This window comes from Salvia hispanica, chromosome 3 (assembly GCF_029641045.1).
Source record: "Salvia hispanica isolate PSC_SH4W2 chromosome 3, Shi_PSC_v1, whole genome shotgun sequence".
Classification (NCBI taxonomy): domain Eukaryota; kingdom Viridiplantae; phylum Streptophyta; class Magnoliopsida; order Lamiales; family Lamiaceae; genus Salvia; species Salvia hispanica.
The window spans coordinates 12,666,380-12,689,064 of NC_142694.1; the positions used below are offsets into that span (position 1 = coordinate 12,666,380).

General features: G+C 33.7%; 2 protein-coding genes and 1 long non-coding RNA gene across 9 annotated transcripts; 2 read left to right on the plus strand and 1 right to left on the minus strand.

The window, feature by feature from the left end:
* Positions 1-1,323: 1,323 nt before the first annotated feature.
* LOC125199208 (uncharacterized) lies at positions 1,324-3,791 on the plus strand. 5 transcript variants are annotated; one of them, XM_089069345.1, is made up of 3 exons: positions 1,324-1,376; positions 3,199-3,397; positions 3,503-3,791. In XM_089069345.1, the coding sequence occupies exons 2-3, from the start codon at positions 3,212-3,214 to the stop codon at positions 3,593-3,595; spliced, it is 279 nt and encodes a 92-aa protein (XP_088925471.1). In that variant the 5' UTR covers positions 1,324-1,376; positions 3,199-3,211; the 3' UTR covers positions 3,596-3,791. The 5 variants fall into 5 exon arrangements, with proteins under 5 accessions (XP_088925471.1, XP_088925470.1, XP_088925472.1 ...); XM_089069344.1 differs by lacking the exon at positions 1,324-1,376 and adding an exon at positions 2,535-2,644; XM_089069346.1 differs by lacking the exon at positions 1,324-1,376 and adding an exon at positions 2,543-2,591.
* A 510-nt stretch (positions 3,792-4,301) lies between these two features.
* On the minus strand, positions 4,302-6,219 carry LOC125199209 (uncharacterized). Its single transcript, XR_007172545.2, has 2 exons — positions 4,656-6,219; positions 4,302-4,585 (listed from the first exon to the last, which is right to left on the minus strand). It is a non-coding gene; the product is annotated as an uncharacterized LOC125199209 (long non-coding RNA).
* Positions 6,220-10,856: 4,637 nt separating this feature from the next.
* Positions 10,857-21,670, plus strand: LOC125213638 (E3 SUMO-protein ligase SIZ1-like). 3 transcript variants are annotated; one of them, XM_048114289.2, is made up of 19 exons: positions 10,857-11,080; positions 11,162-11,326; positions 13,355-13,435; positions 13,792-13,834; positions 14,271-14,343; positions 14,713-14,872; positions 15,345-15,478; positions 16,249-16,317; positions 16,882-16,969; positions 17,069-17,144; positions 17,504-17,577; positions 17,803-17,910; positions 18,454-18,615; positions 19,086-19,190; positions 19,349-19,429; positions 19,516-20,731; positions 21,018-21,053; positions 21,147-21,372; positions 21,476-21,670. In XM_048114289.2, the coding sequence occupies exons 2-18, from the start codon at positions 11,303-11,305 to the stop codon at positions 21,155-21,157; spliced, it is 2,541 nt and encodes an 846-aa protein (XP_047970246.1). In that variant the 5' UTR covers positions 10,857-11,080; positions 11,162-11,302; the 3' UTR covers positions 21,158-21,372; positions 21,476-21,670. The 3 variants fall into 3 exon arrangements, with proteins under 3 accessions (XP_047970246.1, XP_047970239.1, XP_047970242.1); XM_048114282.2 differs by having other exon boundaries at positions 10,858-11,080; positions 21,018-21,372; XM_048114285.2 differs by having other exon boundaries at positions 10,858-11,080; positions 11,183-11,326; positions 21,018-21,372.
* Positions 21,671-22,685: the final 1,015 nt, after the last annotated feature.

Genomic DNA, 22,685 nt, shown 5'->3' on the forward strand with positions numbered 1-22,685 from the left:
GAGAATGTCAACACAATGCTTTAAGAATGTTAACACATTGCTTATATTGACATTCTACATGTATTATATTACATATTTTATATAGTATGTTGACATTTCTGCTTGTACGAAAAAATTTAAAAATTTCGAATTTTTTTTCCAATTTTGACGTCGGAACATATGCATGTAGGATATCGTTGGAATCCTTATGCAATTATCTTTAATTTGATATATGCTATATGAATTTAAAGTTTTGGGATTTCTTTTAAAGTTAGTTATAACTAAACATGTAGTTAATTGACATTAATACCCCTATTGATATTTTTTGGAATTAATCCTATGACCTTATTGACGTTTTTCGTTGATCGTATTGACATTTAGGGAATAATGATCTAAGCCCATAATTTGAATATCTAATGACTATTATTTAATTGTAGTTAGCAATTAAGTTATGAGTTAGCAATATAACACTCCCCTACTATCTATTTACATTTATTGTTCTTTACTTCAAGTTTTTTTATTTAAATTGTTATACAAGCTAACAAGCACGCATTATGTATATTTACATTCATCATTCATTTATTAATTATTATTGTTTAAGTCTTTTGACTCTTTTGTAATTTCAATTTTCAACATTTGTATTTGTAATATCGACATATCGTTCAAATTTGTATCAATAAAATTCCAATTGTCCAATGTCATCCACTTGACCACTTCTACTCCATTTGTCAATTGTCATTCTCGTTCTATTTTATTCAATAGTACAAGACTACAAGGTGTAATTTGTAATTAGTACTATAAATGAATAAATTAAAAAAAAACGAAAATTGAACCGGCGGTCCAAGCGGAACCGCCGGAAGGTATGGCGGGCCGGTTCCGAACCGGGAACCGGCAGTTCTTGAACCGTGGTGACCTCTATGTAGTAGAATAAGAGTCGACATTGAAGAAGAAACTTTTTTTCATGTCACAAAATTAAGTGATACTCCATATTGAAGGTCAAATTATATTTAAAAAATTCATCAAAAATATATAATATTTTTAAAAATATGAGTAAATGATAAGTTTATTAAAAATTTGTACGCTTCAAGGTATTGAGGGTATTTTCATCTAAAAAAACTTAAAAATAGTAAAAAAATATTTCGATAGATATTAACTCATAGTTGACGGACCTCAAATGATATTTTCAAAGCTTACGAACTTAAAATGATATATAGAGTTCGTGAACTAAAGAAGAAGTTTTTTCTAGATATGAATTACATTCACAAATTATGAAAAAAAAAATCAATACTAATAATTTATACTATAAAATATATTACAAAATGAGATTTTCATTAATTAGATAGGCCAAGTTTCTTTCTTCCATTTTCTCTTTCTCCGTCGAATTCTCCATAAATCAGGTAAGTTTCATTGCTCTGTTCGAAATAGATGGACAAGAAAGGATTTAAATTGCAATTTCAGAAATTGGAAAAGGGAATTTGCGATTGCTACAGTTCTACCCCATTTTTGGGTAGCACTATTCAAAAACGCAAAAAAAAAATGGACGATTTGGGATGGGTTTTTGGTGCATTGTATGGTTGGAGGTATTTTCACTGCAAGATTGGGTTTTACTACTGTTTAGGGTATAGCGCTGGGATTCGGTCGGTTCAGTTAGTAACCGAACCGACAAGTCGGTTAACCGACAATATTTCGGTTCCCAACCAAAAACCGAAACCGGCACCGAGAAGTAGTCGGTTAGTTCGGTTAGAACCGAACGGTTAACCATTAACCGATGGAACCGAAAATTACTGAAAATTTTTACTTAATTATGCTGTTCCATGAGTTTTGAAGTAGGATACAGCCAATTAATGCATTGACGGATTATTGATAAATCCTTGTTCTATTTTCTTCTTTTTATAATAGTCTATTCTCTCCTTTCTCTGTTGATATCAACGATGTGGGACAATGTTTTCAACATAATTTTTTTATCTTTATCCTTATCATTCTCTATACTTATTTACAAATTTATTGCATATAATCTAATTATTTATCATGTACAATGTAGTCCACGAAACTTTACTCATAGTTGTAAATATGTTGGCTAAATTATTTTTTATATATACTAGTTATTTAATACCTACTCCATATAGAAACTTCTAAAAATATTTAATAATTGTAATCTATTAATCTCAGCTAATATTTATAGAATCTAGGATTAAGGATTTTGTGGAAATATTATTCTAAGAAAATAGAAAAGGAAATTCAAAAATGGAAAAGAAATTAACAAGCAAGGCTGAAACTATTTGCCAACATCTCATAAAATAAAATAAAAATCAATTTATAAACTATAAAACAATCATGTTAATCTATTTGTATTATTTAAATTTAAATTTAAATTATGCCTCACCTCTGTTCACCTTCATTAAAAACATGCATTTAAGAAAATTGCATAAACTCACAAAATCACTTATGTATCTTAAAATATCCCACGTCGACTTTGACAATATAATAAGAATACAAAACATTATTATAAAAAATAAGCCTCTTCCTTTGTGAAATTTATCATCTGGGCCTTTGGGCTTTGGTATATACATATGTGGCTCATAGCCCATGTAAATATGAGTCTACAATGTATGGTTCGTAAAAAATCGGAATTGAAATTTATTTCTGAATTTCTCATCGTCTACAAGTATTTCTCTTTCTTATGTGATTTTATTTCAATTCTTTGATTACATTCGTGATCAGTTCGATTTCGCGTTTCGTGTTGTTCAGTTTTTTCGATTGCTTCTGTTTGGAGTGTTTAATACCACTCTGGCATTTTGTCGAGCAGCCTGTGTCCTAACACAAGTTAGGTCTTCCTTGTTTGAGATGTAGAATTTTTTCTAGAAGTTGCTTTTATTTTATGGGGTAATTTGTTTATGTTGTGAGGTAATTGACATATCGCCATTCTATTTGTTTATGTTTTGCCATGAATGCGATTTCAAGCTCCTATTCTTGTGCTCGAACAGTTATCCATGTGGTGATTTAAGTATATAATCCAAAACAAGTTTGATAAATAATTTGGTCAATCATGGTTTTTGATACTTCCTACTAAAATTACTGAAATTCATCTTCTTATTTCATGATTGCTGATTATTTTGTTAGTCATTCATTTCGTTTTTCCGCCGTATCTCTTATGTGTTCTGTTTTCGATGTATAAGCAATCTAAGAGATGCTGTCACTGCGGTACTGAATGTTATGTAGGTTATAACCTTCAATGGCAACTGGAAAGACTCCAACCGAGAACCCCTCATCCATAGCTTCTACGCCAGCTGCAGCTTCATGTCGGAAGAAGAAGAGTGAAAGTGCAACTTTCCTAGAGGATGTGAAAGATCACATTGATGAATTCATCCATGCTTCTATGGACGAACACAAGACTTGTTTCCAAAAGACAATCAAGAAGGTAGCTTAACGTCTTGGTCTAGTATTTAGATTCCTAGACTTTTGGTTTCTCTTCTCGTTATATACTAGTACTAATATCTATTTGGCACTCTTGATGGTCTTTTAGATGTTCGGGATGTCAAAAGCTGTTGCAGAGAAGAACTCTGAGGCCAAGGAAATTGAAAGTTCTTTGCCTCTTCGAACGACTGTTGCTGAGTAAGGTGTATTCTACCCTGCCTTGACATGAACTTAATAGATACTAGTATATTTAGTTGTTGTCACCAGTTTTAGATATGTGGAGTAAGTCATCTTTGAGACTGTTACTTGGAAGTTATTAACTTGATGTGAATCTTGTACTACTTGGCAACCTTGGGCCCAGAGAATTCAACAATATTCACAACATCTTGTTAGTATTTTTTCCATTTGTTTGAAATACATGAATCTGGCTGCCTTTGGAATACTACAGACAAAACTCTAGTAGATGGGAGGGGATTAGAAGTTCCATGCCAAAGTGTAGTCTTTTTTTACTGATTCCGTGTGTAGCATTCTAATTTCTAAGTCATCCTACTATGCTTTCACTCACGGCCGGTATAGTGAGCACCATTGATGATTCATAGAGCAATTTTGTAGTAATAGAGAATCCGCATTAGTAGAAAATAGAAATACTCAACCATTGCTGCCTTCCCTTCAATATTTTCGACATCATAGTTATTTTGAATCAGGTGTATAAATAATCATCTGAACCTAATCATATTATTATAAGCTCAATACTTGGGTCATTTGCAATTGTTAGGGCCAAAAATAATTATGTGCCGTTAACACTACTGTAATACTCCTATGTATTACTCTCTATAACATCCGGCCTCGCTGTTCTCTTTCGCTTACATGGAATGAATTACCACAAAAACGGGAAACTAGAAGATATCTAGAGCAACCAAATTCGAATGTAGAATTTCCCATCTCATAAGATTCATATTGAAAAGCAACAATAGAGGAAAAACTGAAGCCTATAACATAGTAACTAACTTATGCAGCTTTTGCAGTACTGGGTAGGGAAATGCAGGGATAAAACTCAGTTTTAATAACACCTCCTCCACGGTTGTCGCTTCCATGGCCCGAAGCCTCTCTAGTAATCATCTCATGTAACTGCAAAAACTCTTGAAATTTCTTCCTTTTCATGCTCTCCCTCCTCCTTTCATGATCCTCCAACCTGAAACATGTCAACCAACAACATTAAACAAACCACTCCTTGCTTTCTTTAGAGAGACAGAGAGACATACTCTTGGGAGAAAGGAAGAGGACGAGAAATCCCATTTAGACAGATTGGAAGGCCACAACTGCTCGAGACTGAGAGCATTTGTTGAGTCTTTGTTGGGAGAGAACGCTGTGGATATGGAGGCAGATTAAGTTTGGGATTTGACCAAGGGAGGGATGCATATAAAAAGTGATAGAACTGGGGTTGGTGGTGCTGCTTCGATCGTAATAAAGAAGGTTGCGTTCGGAAAAAGACACTTAAAGCATTCTGGGGACATAATAATAATTGACCGGTCAGATAGAAGAAGAGATATTACTGTCTTAATTTTTTTTTACCTTTTTTATTAAAAAGGTTGTTTCTGGATTAGGGTGGATAAAGATGTGATTATTAGTCAGATCTTTTTCAAACAACAATTATAACTACAGATGTGAGATGTAGCTTGGGATTCGAGAGAGAAAAATAAAAAAATTGAGTCAAATGGGCAATTTGATAAAATAAAGTTAATTCTGACTACAAACAGTATAATATGTCCATGCATACTCAAATTACAAAGTTGTTAACTAGTCGTGCAAGTACTAAGTACTAATGTACTATTCTAATTAATCGTACACTAATGATGTTAAATTTAACTTTTTAGTTACAAAAATAATTTATGAAAAAATTGAGTTTGTGTGTGTTTAGCATACTGTATAGGTTATTTAGCACTCCCTCCGTCCCAAGATAAGTGACCTACTTCTTTTGGGCACGGGATTTAAGGAATGGTATTTAAATAAATTAAAGTGAAGAGAGTAAAGTATGAGAGAGGGAAAAGTAGAGGAGAGAAGAGAGAATAAAGTAGGTGGAGAATAAAGTAAGAGAGATGACTTTTTATAAAAATGGAAATAGGTCACTTGTAGTGGGACACCCCAAAAAGGAATACAAGTCACTTATCTTGGGACGGAGGGAGTAGTATATTTCAATTCCAAATTTTCTATCTATACTTCTATACTTATATAAAAGATGAATTTTGGGAGCTTTTGAATAATCATTTTATGCTAGGAATATATATGTAATTAAAAGAATATATTAAATTAACTTAATTCCACTTTATTTGTAACCGTCATAATTGTATTAATAGTATTATAATAATATTCAATGGATTGTTATATGGAGTACTAATTACCACATAATAAGCATTATGTATTAAATTTTTTCAAGATTTTTCCTATTATTTTCATTTAGAGATAGTGAAAAGTTTTGTAGAGTTTTTTTGATAAAGAAGGGAAAGCGAAAAGAATTTTGGTGATAAATGAGTGAAAATGATTTGAAATAGGATCCTTATATTTTAGTATAACCTAACATATGTTAGGAATTATCTATTAAATGTATTAATATGTAGCCTATTGTAACAAATATTTAAGGTTATTAAACCAATGTACTCCGACGTCAAATTAAAACCGACGTGCCCAATTTATGTTTTACAATTTTCAACTACCAAGAAATTAATACTCATCATTCTTTTACCGTTACTCATTACTCTTATGAATTCTCTATGAGAATTGAAAAAAAAAATCAAAATATTAGATTCATAGTAAGAAAAACGTGTGTCCCTACACAGTTTCAACCCATCAATCAATTTTTAAACTATTTATTCAGTTTTTTAAACTTATTATCCATATTTAAAGGTGCAAATTAATAGACTTTAATTCGAACTTAAATCATCTCATGGTTATTTTTTGACCTATAAATATGACATTTGAAGGTTTTCTATCTACATATTCCTACTCACCTTACCAAATTCAAGTTTGACATTTTTGTTCATACCACATGAGGAAAGGTCGATATCATGAAACAATCTCCACACCTTGCTCAATGATCTAGAGCCTTCCACAACTTATTCGGTCATCAAAGTTCGTTGCATTCACGTTTATGAAGCCACCGCTCATGGAGCCAAACCAATGTCCTCAGTTTATAGTGGGTTTTTTCGTTATCGTGTGATATGTTGTTTAATGCGTTGTTTTATATTTGTATGCAAATTATATAAAATCATTAATTATAGTCTTTTTTTTCCTCAGGGCGTTAGTAGTGAAGCAATTTTTCCGTGAAGTTTACACGAGAGGTTTGGTGCAATCTTAAGAAAGTGAGGATTTTTTGTAAAATTTCAAGTTTATTATTTATTCTATTTTCATTGTGGTTGAATGTGTGTGTGTGTGTGTGTTTGCTCCTCTCGCTGACAAATTGTATTAGAGAATGAAGTAAAGGGGCAGGTTGTGGACAAAGGTCAATGATGTGATGAGATTTCTGTGTAGCATCACCGTTGCCATACTTAGTGTGTTGAATAGTATCAAAATAGTAATACGATGATTTGAATTAGTTTGATATTGATTTAAAATTTATATATTCACAATTATGAATTTTTTTACAGAAAGTAGTTCTTGAGATGTTAATAGTTTCGATTGATTTTAAGACAGGAGTAATATTTTTTTAATTTGTATGATATATGGAATTCAGTTTATTCTTCTCAAAACTTAACGAAATGATGTTATTTCAAATTATCTAAATTCATGTACTGCGAATCAAAACTTTCAAATTTTTATAATTCATTATAATTATCCAAGTTTAGTTAATTTATTATCTAAAATTAATATTTTAAAATATCTTAATCTGTGGTGTGATACTAGTTTGTTTTTTTATTTCGAAATTGTTGATTATTACTATTTGTATTAGACAATTAAACTTTAGTTTTTAAATGTACCATTTGGTATTTACAAAAACTGAAATATTAAATAACTGCATATTGACACATCGAAAGAAAATCTGAAAAGATACTTGTTTCCTCCATCTCTATTAATTTATCACCATTTGACCTGACACGAATTTTAAGAACTATAATAGAAAGTGAGTTGAAAAAGTTAGTAGCATGCGGTGGCGGATCTGGAAATGTTTCTTGAAGGGGGTGAAATTTTGTTCTTTAAAATGTTATTTGTCGTCTTCTCGTGCATATAAACGACAACTTCACCTATAATCATCATCAATTTTCTTAGTACTATATTTGATATATTCGATAGTCTAAAGTTTAAAATTGGTTCAATATATTTTGCTCAAAAGAACTTTATAGTCATACACATTAAGTATATTAGTTTTTGTTCCAAATATTTATGGTTCTATCAAAAACTAATATTGAACAATAAGGTTGCTAAAGTTTTCTTTTGAAAAATTAACTTGATTATGAAACTAGCTAATAAAATTGTTACAAAGGTATAACTTACATGAGTAATTTAAAGTTATATAAAATGAACGCTATTGATGCCTTGAAGATATAATCAACTAATTGGGAAATTGGTCCCTAATATTATGATGAACTTTTTTCAGATTTTGGTTTTTTCCATGAACTTTCAATTTAGTACCATAAATCATGAACTTTCAGATTAGTTTGGTATTTCCCCGATAATCTAAGATTTTTTTAGGAATTCCCTAAAATGTGTTCCTAGCGTTTTTGAAAGAGAGAAACAAGGTTTTGAGTTTTAATTTTTGTAGCGTAGCGTCACAGATGTGTGTTTCTATTAAATTCTTTGTGTTTTTATTAAATTTATTTTGTTTTCTTTATTTTTAGAGTTTTGTTTTGTCAAATAAAAGTAGTATTGTGTTTAATATTCCAAATAGGTATGCCAACATGACATGCCACTTATAAGAATGCCGCTAAATAGGATTCAAAATGCTATATAAATTAGCCGGATTTTACACTTGATCCGCCGTGGGAAATACCAAACCAATCTGAGAGTTCATGATTTATAGTACTAATTTGAAAGTTTGGGGGAAAAACAAAATCTGAGCAAAGTTCATGATATTAGAGACTAATTTCCCATATATATTTAATAGATGCTCATAATAATATTTATTGTGTAAATTTCATTTATTGTTTAAGAATTGAAGTAATCAAATATCTAGCAATAAGTATGGTAGTTATATTTATGAAATAACTCTACCGAGAAGTGGAGTCCATTGACCATTAGTAACAAATTATATTTATGAAATAACTCTATTGAGAAGTGGAGTCCATTAGTAACAATAATTGCAGTCCACTAATTTCTCAAATTTGCCAAATAACTTATTAGGCCCAACCCAACCCACTCATATGTCATATTCTTCATTAAGTCCATGCGCATACGGCATACCAATAACTTCATTATCTCAAGTCATCTCAAGTCATCTTATGATATTGGATCGTTCTCCATTGCCGCTCAGCTAGCAAGTCTTTTTCTCTCTAAAATTTTTCCTGCGGAGAGGATGACCATGGCTTTTTCAGGTAAAATCTTAGTACAATTCAACCTTCTCGGCCTTCGGGTGAGGGGCGACCGGCCCTTCTGCCCCCCTATCTGCCACTAGTGGCATGTGTGTTTTATTTTATATATTAGTTTTATTTAATAAAATGTAAATTAGAATAAATTAGTGAAATGTAGAGTTCATTACCAAAAATATTAAAAGTCAAAGGGATAAATTTTTGGGGATGAATAAAAATAAAAATAAATAACAAATTTTCTGGAATGGAGAGAGTACTAGTAACATCAAATTTAAAAAAAGAAAAAAAAATGTGGTGAAAGATTAACAAAGAGGGATAATAAATGTACGTTCCAGACAAACATACAATCTACAAATATGGGTAAAATGAATCATGATACATTGTCTTGAGTCACTTGACTGTATGCACTGGGCGCATATTCACTCTAAAAAAAATGAGGGTAATGTTTCATTTAAACTATGATGTTGCAATTGCGGTTATTTATGTAAAATTTTTAACTTAGTTTAAAAGTACTACAGTATAACGTTTGAAATTATCCTACAATGCCTAATTTTGGGGAAATCGGTGGCAATTGACAAATCTTACGTGACGGTTAAAAAATGACGTATTCTTTGGGACAAATCCTAATTTTTAATTAAATCGGTGATGATGAGACAATTAACAAATCTTATGTGATGATTAAAGTAAAATAAAATGACGTAATCTCAGAGGCAATTCCTAATTTTGGTGAAATCGGGGATATGTGGCAATTGACAAATCTTATGCGACTGTTAACAAATTAATATGACGTCATTTTTTTGACAATTCTTAATTTGGGTGAAATCGATGATAATGCGACAATTAACAAATCTTATGCGACGATTAACAAACTAATATGCCGTCATTCTTGGGACAATTCCTAATGTTGGTGAAATCGATGATAATGCGACAATTGACAAATTTTATGCAACGGTTAACAAGCTAATATGGCGTCATTTTCTAGACAAATCATAATTTTGGTGAAATCGATGATAATGCGACAATTGACAATTCTTATGCAACGGTTAACCAACTAATATGACGTCATTCTTGGGACAATTCCTAATGTTGGTGAAATCGATGATAATACGACAATCGACAAGTTTCATGCAATGGTTAACGAACTAATATGGCGTCATTTTTTAGACAATTCATAATTTTGGTGAGATCGATGATAATGCGACAATTGACAAATCTTATGCAACGGTTAACAAACTAATATGACGTCCTTTTTCGAACAATTCCTAATATTTTGTGAAATCGATGATAATGCGACAATTGACAAATCTTATGCCCGGTTAACAAATTAAAATGACGTCATTTGCATCATGATGCTTGCACCATTTAGGAAGTACTACTACTTAATTTAAATTCCGCAAGAGGGATAAAATGGAGAATTGATGATTGAATGTTGATTCACAAAGTTCAATTTTCGTCCGGTTAAAGATGGCACATGCTATACACCATTTTAATTTGTATGCCAATCACCATAGTGGAATTATTCAATTATAATACTCCCCATGCAAGGAAATACTACTACTGTAGCTCATAAGATTATGTGATAATCGACAAGGAATACATTATTAGATAAACATCAAACGATACACGATTTTCCCTCTTTTTTCAATTTAATATAATATTTACAAAATTTTAATTTATTATCAAAATTATAATCCTAAATTTTTTATACTAATGCACTTGAATTAACGCTAATTATTGATCAAAATGTTTTCAAAATAATGTTAAAATCGTGAAATATGTGAAAATTGTGTTTTCCTAGTCATAGTCTTCACTTTAAAAAATTAAAATGCATAGAAATTAGTCAAGAAAATACTCGTAAAAAATACTGGTGGCTTGGACCGTGAAATAGCGAAGCAGAACCCGGACGTATTCGCAGTGAATAAACCGGATTCAATACACCGATGATACGTCCGGAAATTTGGTAGGTTGTTTTTCTCTCTTTTCCGGCTGCTTTCTTTTGGGGCAAAATCAAACACACACAACACCTTGCAGTGTGTGGATTATAGCGAGAGATTCGGGCAACACGACGAGCCGCTGTTTAGTTCCCTCGCTGCCCTTAATCACTTTCCGCCCTAATTGCGCCGCTGGTTTTGTTGATGCATTTTCTTGTATCAAATTCATCACTTTTTTTTGTAAGTTTTTTGTCTCTTCTAATTTAATACCGTGTGCTGGCTGAGTTGTGCCTGCCTATTTATATTATTGTTTTGCTGAAGCGAATTGGCTGATGATGTGAGGGGGTCTGGATTCCGATGGCTAATTGAAGAAGACGCGTGGCTCGGCAGCTTTATCTGATCGTTTGGTGTTGTTTCTGTGAGTTCGGCTGTGGGTTGGAGTGATTTTTGGGAGTGAAGAGAATGGACGTGGTGGCTAGCTGCAAGGTAATATTAGTCTGATTAGGAGCTTATTTGCTTGTAGAATTGTGTTCAACATACAGATTCTTTACTTGTTGTTTCAATTATCAGTTTTGCGGCTGTGTTTTCATTTTGATTACTACTCTGAAGATGTCATGCAAGTAATTGTTAACACTTAACCTAGGCCATTTTGTTAGAGGCTTATAGTAGGAATTATTAGCAAGTTGCACTATTTGGGTTGTGTCTTTCTGATATTGTACTGTGTGCCACAGACTTGTGTAATCTGGAAACTAGTGATATCAATTAAGTGCTGAATACGATCAGTGTTATTTGAATGTGCCGCATGATACAGAAGCTAGTAGAGACATAGGATTGGGTTTAGATTGAAGCTTTGCCTTTATGAGGCAAGATACATGAGAATTAGAATTTTGGTGATTAAGAAATGAACTGTTGTGATATCCTTGTGGTTATGTTTGCTAAAATTGCATTCAGGTCCTTATCCTGCATTGCATATTTTCATTGCTGTAATGCTGGAGAGTAGGAGTTGTTAAGGAGATATATTGTTCTGGTAAGAGAAAATAATTAATTTTGATGAGAAGTGATTTTGAGGTTCTATCCCCCTTACTTTTTTTCTCGAAGGGGGAGAATGGGATTTTGTATACATCTGATGGCGGTTTCCAGTTTTGGATATGTAGGATATACATATTTCTTTATTCTTTGTGGCAGCATTAAGAAATTTGTAAGTTCATGATTCCATAGCTTATCACTTAGAGAATGGTGACGGAGAGAAATTTGTTTGGTATTTTTGGATTTAGTTTCTGTTTGGAAGCTAGTCTCATAAATTAAAAGCCAATATATCTGTACATAAAATTAATTCGCTACCTTATTTGAGGGATCACATAAGCAATCTGAAATTTGTCGGTATCCATATCATATTTCTGTCCTTATGCGAATTAGTTTATTCGCGAAGCTTTTACTAAAGTTTATTTTCTGCAGTTTCTTTTGGTTTCAAAATAACAACCAAATGAGTATATGTTCTAAGGTAAATAAGAAGTCATTTGAATTCCAATAAAAGGTCGAATAAATGTGACATCTCCGCTCTCCCCTGATTCCTTTGATTGTAAAATTATTTTTGTTCATTTTGTCTCTCACCTGTTCTGTTGTCCTCCACTTACCCTTAACCCTTTACCCTATGCTCATTCTAGGAGAAATATCCCTAGTTCGTGCATACTTTCTTTCTGGTTCAAATTTACTCTTAGAAAGGGCAACTTGATCAGTTGATTGTTATTAGGGTTTGTTGCTGTTTTCTAGCTACGAGGGGCAGAAGCCTCGAGTGAAGCTGTGTATGACAACCCCACATTATTCTTTTTGCAAATGTGAGGCATTTTTCTCCTAGTTTTTGGAAGTCCATTACTTATTTTAATTCAATACATTTAAGAAGAAGGTCAATGAGCATATGCATGTAGACACATCATAAGTGTATGAGGTGCTAGTGACACACACATGAATATGCTGTTCTTGATGAGTAACGAGGAGGGAATGTTAAGTTTTAAGAACTAATATGCTCTGACAAGGAGACCAAAAGCAAGGATGCATTATCACAAAAGCTTGAAGTTAGACTAAAAGATTAATGCATATGTGTTTGATTAGATTAGATAGTGGTAATATTCATTGAATTAATTTTTCTTGATAATTGTGAATTATTTAACTAATGAAGGACAAATTTGGTCGAGATTGATATGTAAAAAGGTGTTGTATGGTGTGTGCTTAATATCTCATCATAACAATAAGTATAGTAGGTCATTTGTAATGTATAATACCCCCTTTAGCTGGGGAGATTTTATATGCATCATAACAGTTTGTTGATACCATCTTTTGTGTTTCTAACTTACTGTTCTTATTAAGAGGGAATTCTCATGTTTCTTTGTAAACTTTTTTGTTTGCTTGTGTTGGTCCTGTTTTGATAGCCCCTGGGTTTAAGAAATGGTTTATTTATGTTTCTCAGCTAGTACGTACTATTATTTTGAGAAAAAACTCAATAATCGTGTTTCACAGGACAAATTAGCGTATTTTCGGATTAAGGAGCTTAAGGATGTCCTTACACAACTCGGACTTTCTAAGCAGGGAAAGAAACAAGTAAGATGTTTATATATTGCTATTGATTGGCATTTACTTCCACTCAGTTCTAGACTCCTAGTCTCCTCTTTCTTTTGTGTACTTGTGGGCTCGAGCCTGGGAGCAGTTAGTTGGAAATTAAGACTGTAAAATATCTATGTTGTTCACAGATGGAAACCTACTTGTATAATTGGGTTGTTATCCTGCATGTTTTAGTTTCCAATAACTCAGAGGCTTGATGACTTATTGCTCATTTGCTCTTTAGTATTGTGGAGTACTATTACTTTCTATTATCCCGTAAATGTTTTATTTCCTGCTTCTGAATATTCTAAGTCCAACAACATTTTGAATCTTTTTTTTGTATTCAATTGGCACAGGACCTTGTTGACCGAATAATTGCCATTCTCTCCGATGATCGAGGTAATTGACTATGCGATCTCTCTGTTACTTTAACAAATCTGTTGAATGAGGGCAACTATTCACTTTCTGTCGGAATGTCTTATAAAATTAAGCAAACTCAATTTGCATTGGTCCAATGAAAATTATGCGTCAAAGTACTTTTCATTCAAAATACTTGAGAAAGTACTCGAAAGTTCTTGACAAAGTTTTTGTGCTCTTACCCAAAATAATCTGATATGAAGCTCTAATCTCATTGTTGCTAAGTAATAAAGTAAATATGGTGATAATTGGATTAAATGAATAATCCATCTACAGACAAATATGTGATGGCATGTCAAACAGTACTTATGAAGAAACGTGAGGATTACTACTAGAATTGTAAACCTCATTTTTCTGACATAATATCTGATGAATACAAAGCGTTGGAGAAATGAATTCTATTATTTATTTGTAACAGTTTCTGGAACCTGGGCCAAGAAGAATGCTGTTGGAAAGGATGAAGTGGCAAAGCTCGTTGACGACACTTACAGGTATAATATAAAATTTAAATCATGGACTTACTGCCTTTTTGTCTTGGATATCTTTTATTATCTACTTACTATGTCCTTTTTTCTCATGCTGTCTGCTATGTTGTCAAGGAGCAGACAGTTGTTCGGTTTTTCTTCATTCACTCTTACAAATTTATGTCCCATTTAGATTTCAGAGCTATAGTACTTAATCCTATAGAAACGTTTAAAGAAAGCAGAAGAAACTTACTTGAGGTGGTGGGTTAAAAATTGTTAAGTGACAACAATGAGGAAAAAACTGCAACTTTGAGATAAAATATTTCTTTAAAAGTAGGGAGGAGTACTCATTGGTTGGACCTGATTTTATGCCCATTATCCTTTTTATATATTCAGAAAAATGCAAATATCTGGGGCACCTGACCTGGCATCAAAATCAAAAGGCATTTCAGATGGTACAAAGGTAAAACCTAAAGAGGAGATAGTAGATTCACATCACATGGACAAGATACGCTGTATCTGTGGAAGCACATTGCCTACTGATTCAATGATTAAGGTATGTACAGTGTGCTGAAGTTTGATGTTCATGAGCTCCTACACTCTGTTCATCTTGATATGGTAGGAATAAGGTAGGATAGTTGTTAAAGGGGTACCAGAGGGCACAAATTTCACCAAGTGCGTTTGACTTGGTCCTCCTTAAGCAAGTTGGTATTCATAATGTTTGTTATACTCCTTTTGTCCCTAATAATTTGTCACCATTTGACCCGGGCCCGGCACGGTTTTAAGCAAGTTGGTATTCATAATGTTTGTTATACTTTTGGTTTGAATAAAGTATGTTAAAACTTGAACCATTGATTATAAAATGACGAAAGTTCATGATATTCCTAACGAGGCTAATGAAAAATTTAACTGTTGGATTATATTCTGACGTGTTATTATTTAGTACTCCACTTATTAAGTTTCAGGATCCAACTTGCTTTTACTTGCTAGTGAACATTCTAAATAATTTTATGTACATATTGGTGCAGTGTGAAGATCCAAGGTGTAATGTATGGCAGCATATAGCATGTGTGTTGATTCCTGAGAAACCAATGGATGGTGTTCTACCTAGTCCTCCAGAGACATTTTACTGTGAAATATGTAGGCTGAGTCGAGCTGACCCGTGAGTAAAAAATGCCACCTTTATTGTTCTTGTTGGAGCTTGTTGATTCTCATAGGCATTATATTCACCATTTGATTACCTTATTATTCGTTAACCTATTTTACTTTTAACCTTTATTTTGTTTCAATCAATACAAATTGTGTCATTTCCAGAAGTAAACCTTTCTTATCTACTTCCTTCACAATCTGCCTTTTTCTATTCTTTTTATTGCCTGCAGTAATTTGTAGATAAACTTTTTAATGAACTGAACATAAAAAGGCAGGATACTAGTAGAATTCTTGAGATGCTTTGGTTGTATGTTTATCCATGCTTGGAATTTCTATCTCGTGCATATGAACACTGTCACAACCCACAAGCAGTTGCTTGTCTTATAACCTGAGATCTGGTTCAAGCTTCCAACTTTTCTCCCATTTACAGAACTTTTTTACTGTCATGCCAATGTATTTACACTCAGCTGAAAGTATATGCCAATTTATTTTCAAGTAACTTTAATTTGTGAAGATCTCTCATTATATAACTAAGAGCTTGGCCAATGTTGGATACTTGTTGGGTTATTATCCGATATGCTAAACTCAAAAATATGTATGGTTCTATGTACTTCTGGGCCCTTAAATTATTTATCAGTGTTTTAATTTATGTGAAACACCGTACCCAATTGACATGCTCCAACGTTTTATACTTGATATGAAATGATTGGTTTCATTTGTAATTGGAATCAATTTAGAAGAATGCTTGATGCCTGATAGTAATCGTTGTGCTGAAATATGCAGCTTCTTGGTGTCAATGGCACATCCTCTGCTTCCTGGGAAATTGAATGTCACAAATGTTCAAGCAGATGGGTATGTCGATCGGATATCCTTCTATTATTAACATTCTGTAAGGTTCACATGTATGAGAGCAATATGTCACACTCTAATAGCTGAACCTGAGTATTTGTGCGATTCGAGTGCTTTACAAGTGATATAATTTACTTTAAAAGATGATATTCAGCAATCTAGTATGTTAGATGTGCAACTATATTCTTTGTTCTAGCTTTTCAATGTCTTCAGATCTTTGTTTGTTGTGGTGCATGTACCAGTACGGTATGAATACAGTGTACCATGGAATGCTGATTGTGTCTTCTGTTGCATATAATACATTTAATTTTAGTTCAAATTCAAGATTTGGCGTATTGCGTTGCAGCCTAGTTAAACTTTTCCTGAATCACTGTTGCACTCTCTCGATATATCCATGTTTTGAGAAGTGGGATTATAAATTCTGGCAATTAAATTTGTGGTCTGTCAAGATGCTTACCATGCCGACTTTCTATTTATTTGTTTCTGAGGTTTTCTTGTTTATGTATGTTTTGTTTCATTGAGTTAGTTTAATTTGTGGCTGCATTTCTGCACATTTGTGGCCTGCAGCTCTAATCCTGCTCTGAGCATCGAGAAAACGTTTCAACTGACTAGGGCAGACAAGGACTTGTTGTTGAAACAAGAATTTGATCTTCAGGTTGGTGATCACTTAATGTAATAGGAAAATTGTATGCGTTGTAACTGTTATTTTGGTATATGCTAATCTTGTACATGATTATGATTGTTTTCCACCTAGGCATGGTGCATGCTACTCAATGACCAGGTCACATATAGGATGCAGTGGCCACGATATGCAGATTTGCAAGTGAATGGTATGATATCCTCTTACAATACTCAATTTTGTGAGTCTATTAGATTATAAGCTAACTTCTTCAACTTTTCCGAAACTGTTTCTAAGTGCTCTTTCGTTGCAGCTAAGTATAGAGATGCTCATCTGATTCTAATTTGTTGTTGTGCTTTAGTACATTTCAAAATCAGGACTTGCCTATTCATCCATGTCCAAAGTATGATATTATTATAACCTTCTTGTTTGGGAGGAGGGTTGCTAGCATACATTTTGATTTTTCTGTAGGCATTCCATTTCTCTTTTGTTTACTTTGATGTGAACGATAAAGGACATAGTATTGCACTTGCTCACAAAGGGAACAATTTTGTTTTATTAACCTTATAGGTATACCAGTAAGGGCAATAAACAGACCCGGTTCTCAACTTCTCGGAGCAAATGGTCGAGATGATGGACCTCTTGTGAGTTTCTCTTCACATTGCCATCTTTTTTTTTGGTGTACCATGTATGTATGAACTGTCAAATTAGAAAACCGTTAATTGTTAAGGAGTTATGTTTATTTTATGTGGAAGCTGGTGTTTTGTGGGGGAAATCAGTAGCCCCAGTTATGTCGTTCATTCATTTTGACTAGATATTCTGTATTGTTGTTTACATATACCTTACTGTGTATCTTGTTGTTTTGTCAGATTACAACATGCACCAGAGATGGAATTAATAAAATTTCCTTAACAGGATGTGATGCTCGCATTTTCTGTGTGGGAGTTAGAATTGTAAAGCGAAGGACTTTGCATCAGGTTGAATGATTCTCCTAAAATTTTATTTTGGTGTATATTTTGAAATGTCTCTTGCTATATACTCATGTGGTTTGGTAAACTTGAATATTTTAATTAGCTTAAAATAATGCGCCGATAATATGTTTCTGAATCATGCTGTATGGATATGATCTCACCCTGTTTCATAGGACCAGGCTTTCTAGTGTACTCATGGCCCCTTTTGTAAAACTCTTAGGCCTTAGCAGTTCCTCTTTATGTTGATGTATATAGCAAGGTGTCATTCTAATTGTGTCATTAAACTTCTGTGTGTCTGTGTTTGGGGTACTGTACTCATTATTGATGTTTAGCTTGTATTGTCTCAGTTTCTTTGCTTGCCAAAATATTCATTTTCGTTCTGATAATTAGGTCATCTTCTTGAGTTTGCCATCTAAAGATATGAGGGACTTGATCTTGGTTTCTGTTGTACTGTTAATCAGAAGTTTGTGGAACTTATTGGCAGTGTACATTTGTTTCAGTTTTTATTAACCTGGACTTAAAAGTGAACTTTTGCCGGCGTTTCTCTAGATTCTTAATTTGATCCCAAAAGAGGACGAAGGTGAGCGTTTTGAGGATGCACTAGTTCGTGTTTGTAAATGTGTTGGTGGGGGAGCTGCCACAGAAAACGCTGATAGTGACAGTGACATTGAAGTTGTTTCTGATTTTGTTCCTGTCAATCTCCGCTGTCCTGTGAGTAATGTTATCCTAAATTCTTGACCTGATTGGCATAATTTTCTTGAGAACAAGATATCTCTGTCGTCTTCTTCCCATGAGCAGATCTAGTATGATATTGATGCATTTTTTGATCATAGTGTACTTCTCTACTTCTATGGAATTTTGGGTTTATTTTACAACGTCTATATCTGTAGTTGCAAACCATTTACTTCTGAAACATCTCAGTATATGCTTTCCCAAAGATTTAGTTTATCACTGAAACTCATCAAAAAATTTATCTTCTTGTTATTATCCAATTAGTTTATTTTAATGCTATGGAATTCTTATAATTACTTTCTATACTTTTCAAAACTATATTTCATCATATGCTGTTTGTATTATGTGGGTGAGATTGTCGCATAGTATGCAGCCTTGTTTCTTTGTTAAAGGTTACTCCAATTATATTGAATCTGAATAGCCTCTAATCTGATGACTGTATTATTCAGATGAGTGGCATGAGAATGAAGATCGCTGGAAGGTTTAAGCCTTGTGCTCACATGGGCTGTTTTGATCTGGAAGTATTCGTGGAGATGAACCAACGCTCTAGGAAGGTAATTAGTTTGTATATTTCCTAAATGCCTGTTCTCGCTGTGTACTGAATGGACAAGAACAAGTTGTTCTCCATCATAAGTTAATTACACTGAAACTTCATTTTAAGTCCTTCCATGACTCTGTTTCTTATGTTCTTCACTGCTGTCTGGAAATGCAGTGGCAATGTCCCATTTGCCTGAAGAACTATTCTTGGGAGAAAATCATCATAGATCCTTATTTCAATCGGATATCACACAAGGTACTGCTCTGTACATTGACTGATTGATGTATTATATCTTCTGCTTTTCTTGATTTATATTATGCTCCCTTCATTATGTATTACAGATGCGGGATGCTGGAGAAGATGTGGCTGATATTGAGGTAAAGCCTGACGGCTCTTGGCGTGCTAAGGCAGAGGGCGATCGTAGAACTATTGGGGAGCTTGGGCTGTGGCATTTACCTGATGGCACCATCTGTTCGTCAACTGAAGCAGAATCAAAGCCAAAAGGAGAACTTAAATCTGTTAAACAGGAGAACGGTTCTGATGGTCATGGTGCTCTAAAAATAGGAATTAGAAAGAACCGGAATGGTTGCTGGGAAGTTAACAAAACTGATAATGCACGAGGTGTCTCGCCTGCAAATAGACTTCAACAAAACTCCAAGAATAATGGTGAAATTATAATTCCTATGAGCAGTAGTGCCACCGGTAGCGACAGAGATGGTGAAGATGGCAGTGTTAATCAGGATGATGAGGGAAACCTTGTCTTTACTGCAGTGAATGTTACTGAATATGAGTCCATGCCCCCAGGGTTTGAATCTCCACATGTATTTAATGATCCATTCACTGCTACTCCAGGTGGAGATGCTGAAGTAATTGTCCTTAGTGATTCTGATGAAGAAACTGAACCACTAAATCCCTCAAAGGATGTTTACAAGAGCAATGGGGCAGCTACTAGTAGCATTCAGTTTCCAGCTTCACAGCATGGGATTCCTGATTCTTTTTATGAAAATCCTGCTGTTTCTAATGGTGTAAATTCATGCCTCGATCCTTACAATACAAATGATGACGAGTTTGGGAGTAATATTTGGTCATTGCCACCTGGTGGCCGGAATTTTCAATTATTTGGCTCTGATGCTGGCATTTCTGATCCTTTAGTTGACATGGAAGACGTCACTCTTAATGGCCAGTCTTCTATTAGTGGCTATAATTTGCCTCCGGAGACTTCTATGGGATCTGCTGCACTCATCCCTGATTCTGATGCTCAACTTACTGATGTTGATGGTGGTTTAGTAGACAATGATTTGGCGCATAATGGCAAGGACCACCGCTCACTTCAAATATTTCTTTCTGCAAGGCATTCTGATGATGCTCCAGCTATGCAGACTGATTTGAGAGATCATCCTGATGCATCAAATGGCATTCGTACTGAGGACTGGATTTCTCTCAGGCTTGGTGATGGTGGTGGAGGGGGTCGGGGTCAGCCTACAACAGCAAATGGCTTGAGTTCATCCAATCAATTACAACCGAAAGATGGTAACTTGGATGTGTTAGCAGATCATGGTAACACTACTGCTATCTTATTTCTAAATTCCCCTTTCCCATCCCCTCAAAAATGTATAAAAGATGAGTACTTCTAGGTTACCTCTATTCTTTAATCATCAGAAAATCGAATCTTCATTTAAGAGATTAGTTGTTTCGACCGTGTGTAACTTCCTTAAGGGAGAATGATTGTGGAACAGAGACACCAGATTGCTACTGCTAAAACTCAGTTGAATGTAATATTTGATGAGTTGTTATTGATATAATCCTTCTGTATATTTACTTATTTCCGTTTCTTGGTTGACAGCAACTTTTATGCTTGGTATGGATGGCAACAGGACCGGTAAGACGAGTAGGGAAAGAACAGATAGTCCCTTTTCATTTCCTCGCCAACGGCGATCTGTAAGACCAAGACTATATCTTTCTATTGATTCAGACTCCGAGTAGAGCAATTGGAGAGGCAATCTGGAGGAAATGCCTTCTTTTCGATTAGATGTCGATAGGACTTCGGTCAGATGCCTTGTTTTTCTGTGGAGAGTCTCATTCATGCTTTCTAGTTGATCATCTGTACATTTTAGCAGATCGAAGAAGCTGACCACATTACCTGCTGCAATGGGATATGAACCCAAAAAAAACCTCTTATGCTTCTTCGATAGAATTTGGTGAGCCATTTATTCTCTTCTATTTGAAGCTCAATTCCTGTTGTGCCCAGCTTTCTGATTGCTTTTATTTAAGACTTATATTTTTCACCTTGGTTGTTTGCAGGTGCAGCGCTGCTAGATTGCTCATTTTGTAGTTTCAGAAAGATGGTAAAGTTGGAGTTCAGATAATTTTGCTTGAAGGAAATATGAAATATTACATTTAGGTTAGAAAAAATAACCTGTAAATTGCACAGCATGGCATTAAATACAGTGTTTCTTTTTCTTAAATTATTAATTATTAAAGTGTTTTTTTTAATCATTTCTCCAACGCAATTCTCCCTTAATGATTTCGCCCTTGATAGGACACTAAATGAATAGTGTGCTACCGTTTGCCGTGCAACTATATAAATACATCTCGAATTTGATTTATTATTATTAATAATACTAATAATTTACAAGATAACAAGACGAAATCTCAACCATTGATTGGCATGATTGTTTCAGTTATTATTACTCTTTATGTCAGCGAATAGGAGTCTCATTTTGTCATTTTAGTCTGTCCACGAATAAGAGTCCTGATTTATTATTACTATGAATGGTAAGAGGCTCTAACATTCTATTAACTCATTCCACTTACATATCATTTAAAATTAATATATACAAAACTAATATATACAAGTGAAATCATATTTCATTAACTTTCTTCCACCTACTTTTCTTAATATTTCTTAAAATTTGTGATGGATGGAAATGAGACTCCTATTCACCGACGGAGAGAGTAGTTGTTTGGTTTAATTAAGAAACTGTGTTTACAAAGCGGTGAGATTGAGTCCTATGATAATTAATAGAGGGAAACTTCACAATTGATCCATAAAATATTTAGTATTTGTAGTTGCTTCTAGGCACTCATAAATTATCATTCGTGAGTCAATTTTCATGATAATGCTCAATTGCTAAAGCGTATGAATGAAAGCGATTTTTGGGGGAAAATAAAAAAAAACAGAGAAAACTGATCTCTTACTCAAAAACTTGAGCAATCAATAAATCAATGGTGTGTAGCAAGCATTCCAATAATTTATGCATTAACTGTTACTTGAAAAATGAAGTCCTAATTTTCAGTATTTCTGAATTCACAGTTATTTGTAGGTTTCCAAACAAGATAAACGAAATATGGAATCACAACTAAGGCATCAATAAATTACATAATTTTGTTTGGAACAGTAATATACTTAATTTTTTAGCTCTTATATCTGCCAATCGTTCAAATACTCTGTAGTTATATTCTTACAAAAACTTTCCGTAAATATATCTCAAATTTTAAATACAAATTTACA

What these genes read in the sequence shown, in the direction of transcription:
- LOC125213638 (XM_048114282.2), top strand. Translation starts at nt 11,303, where the DNA reads ATGGACGTGGTGGCTAGCTGCAAG. An exon ending in AGGCTGAGTCGAGCTGACCC is followed by an intron (nt 15,479 to 16,248) that starts GTGAGTAAAAAA and finishes TGAAATATGCAG; the next exon opens with CTTCTTGGTGTCAATGGCAC. An exon ending in AGCGAAGGACTTTGCATCAG is followed by an intron (nt 17,911 to 18,453) that starts GTTGAATGATTC and finishes GCGTTTCTCTAG; the next exon opens with ATTCTTAATTTGATCCCAAA.
- LOC125199208 (XM_089069345.1), top strand. Translation starts at nt 3,212, where the DNA reads ATGGCAACTGGAAAGACTCCAACCGAGAACCCCTCATCCATAGCTTCT. An exon ending in TCCAAAAGACAATCAAGAAG is followed by an intron (nt 3,398 to 3,502) that starts GTAGCTTAACGT and finishes ATGGTCTTTTAG; the next exon opens with ATGTTCGGGATGTCAAAAGC.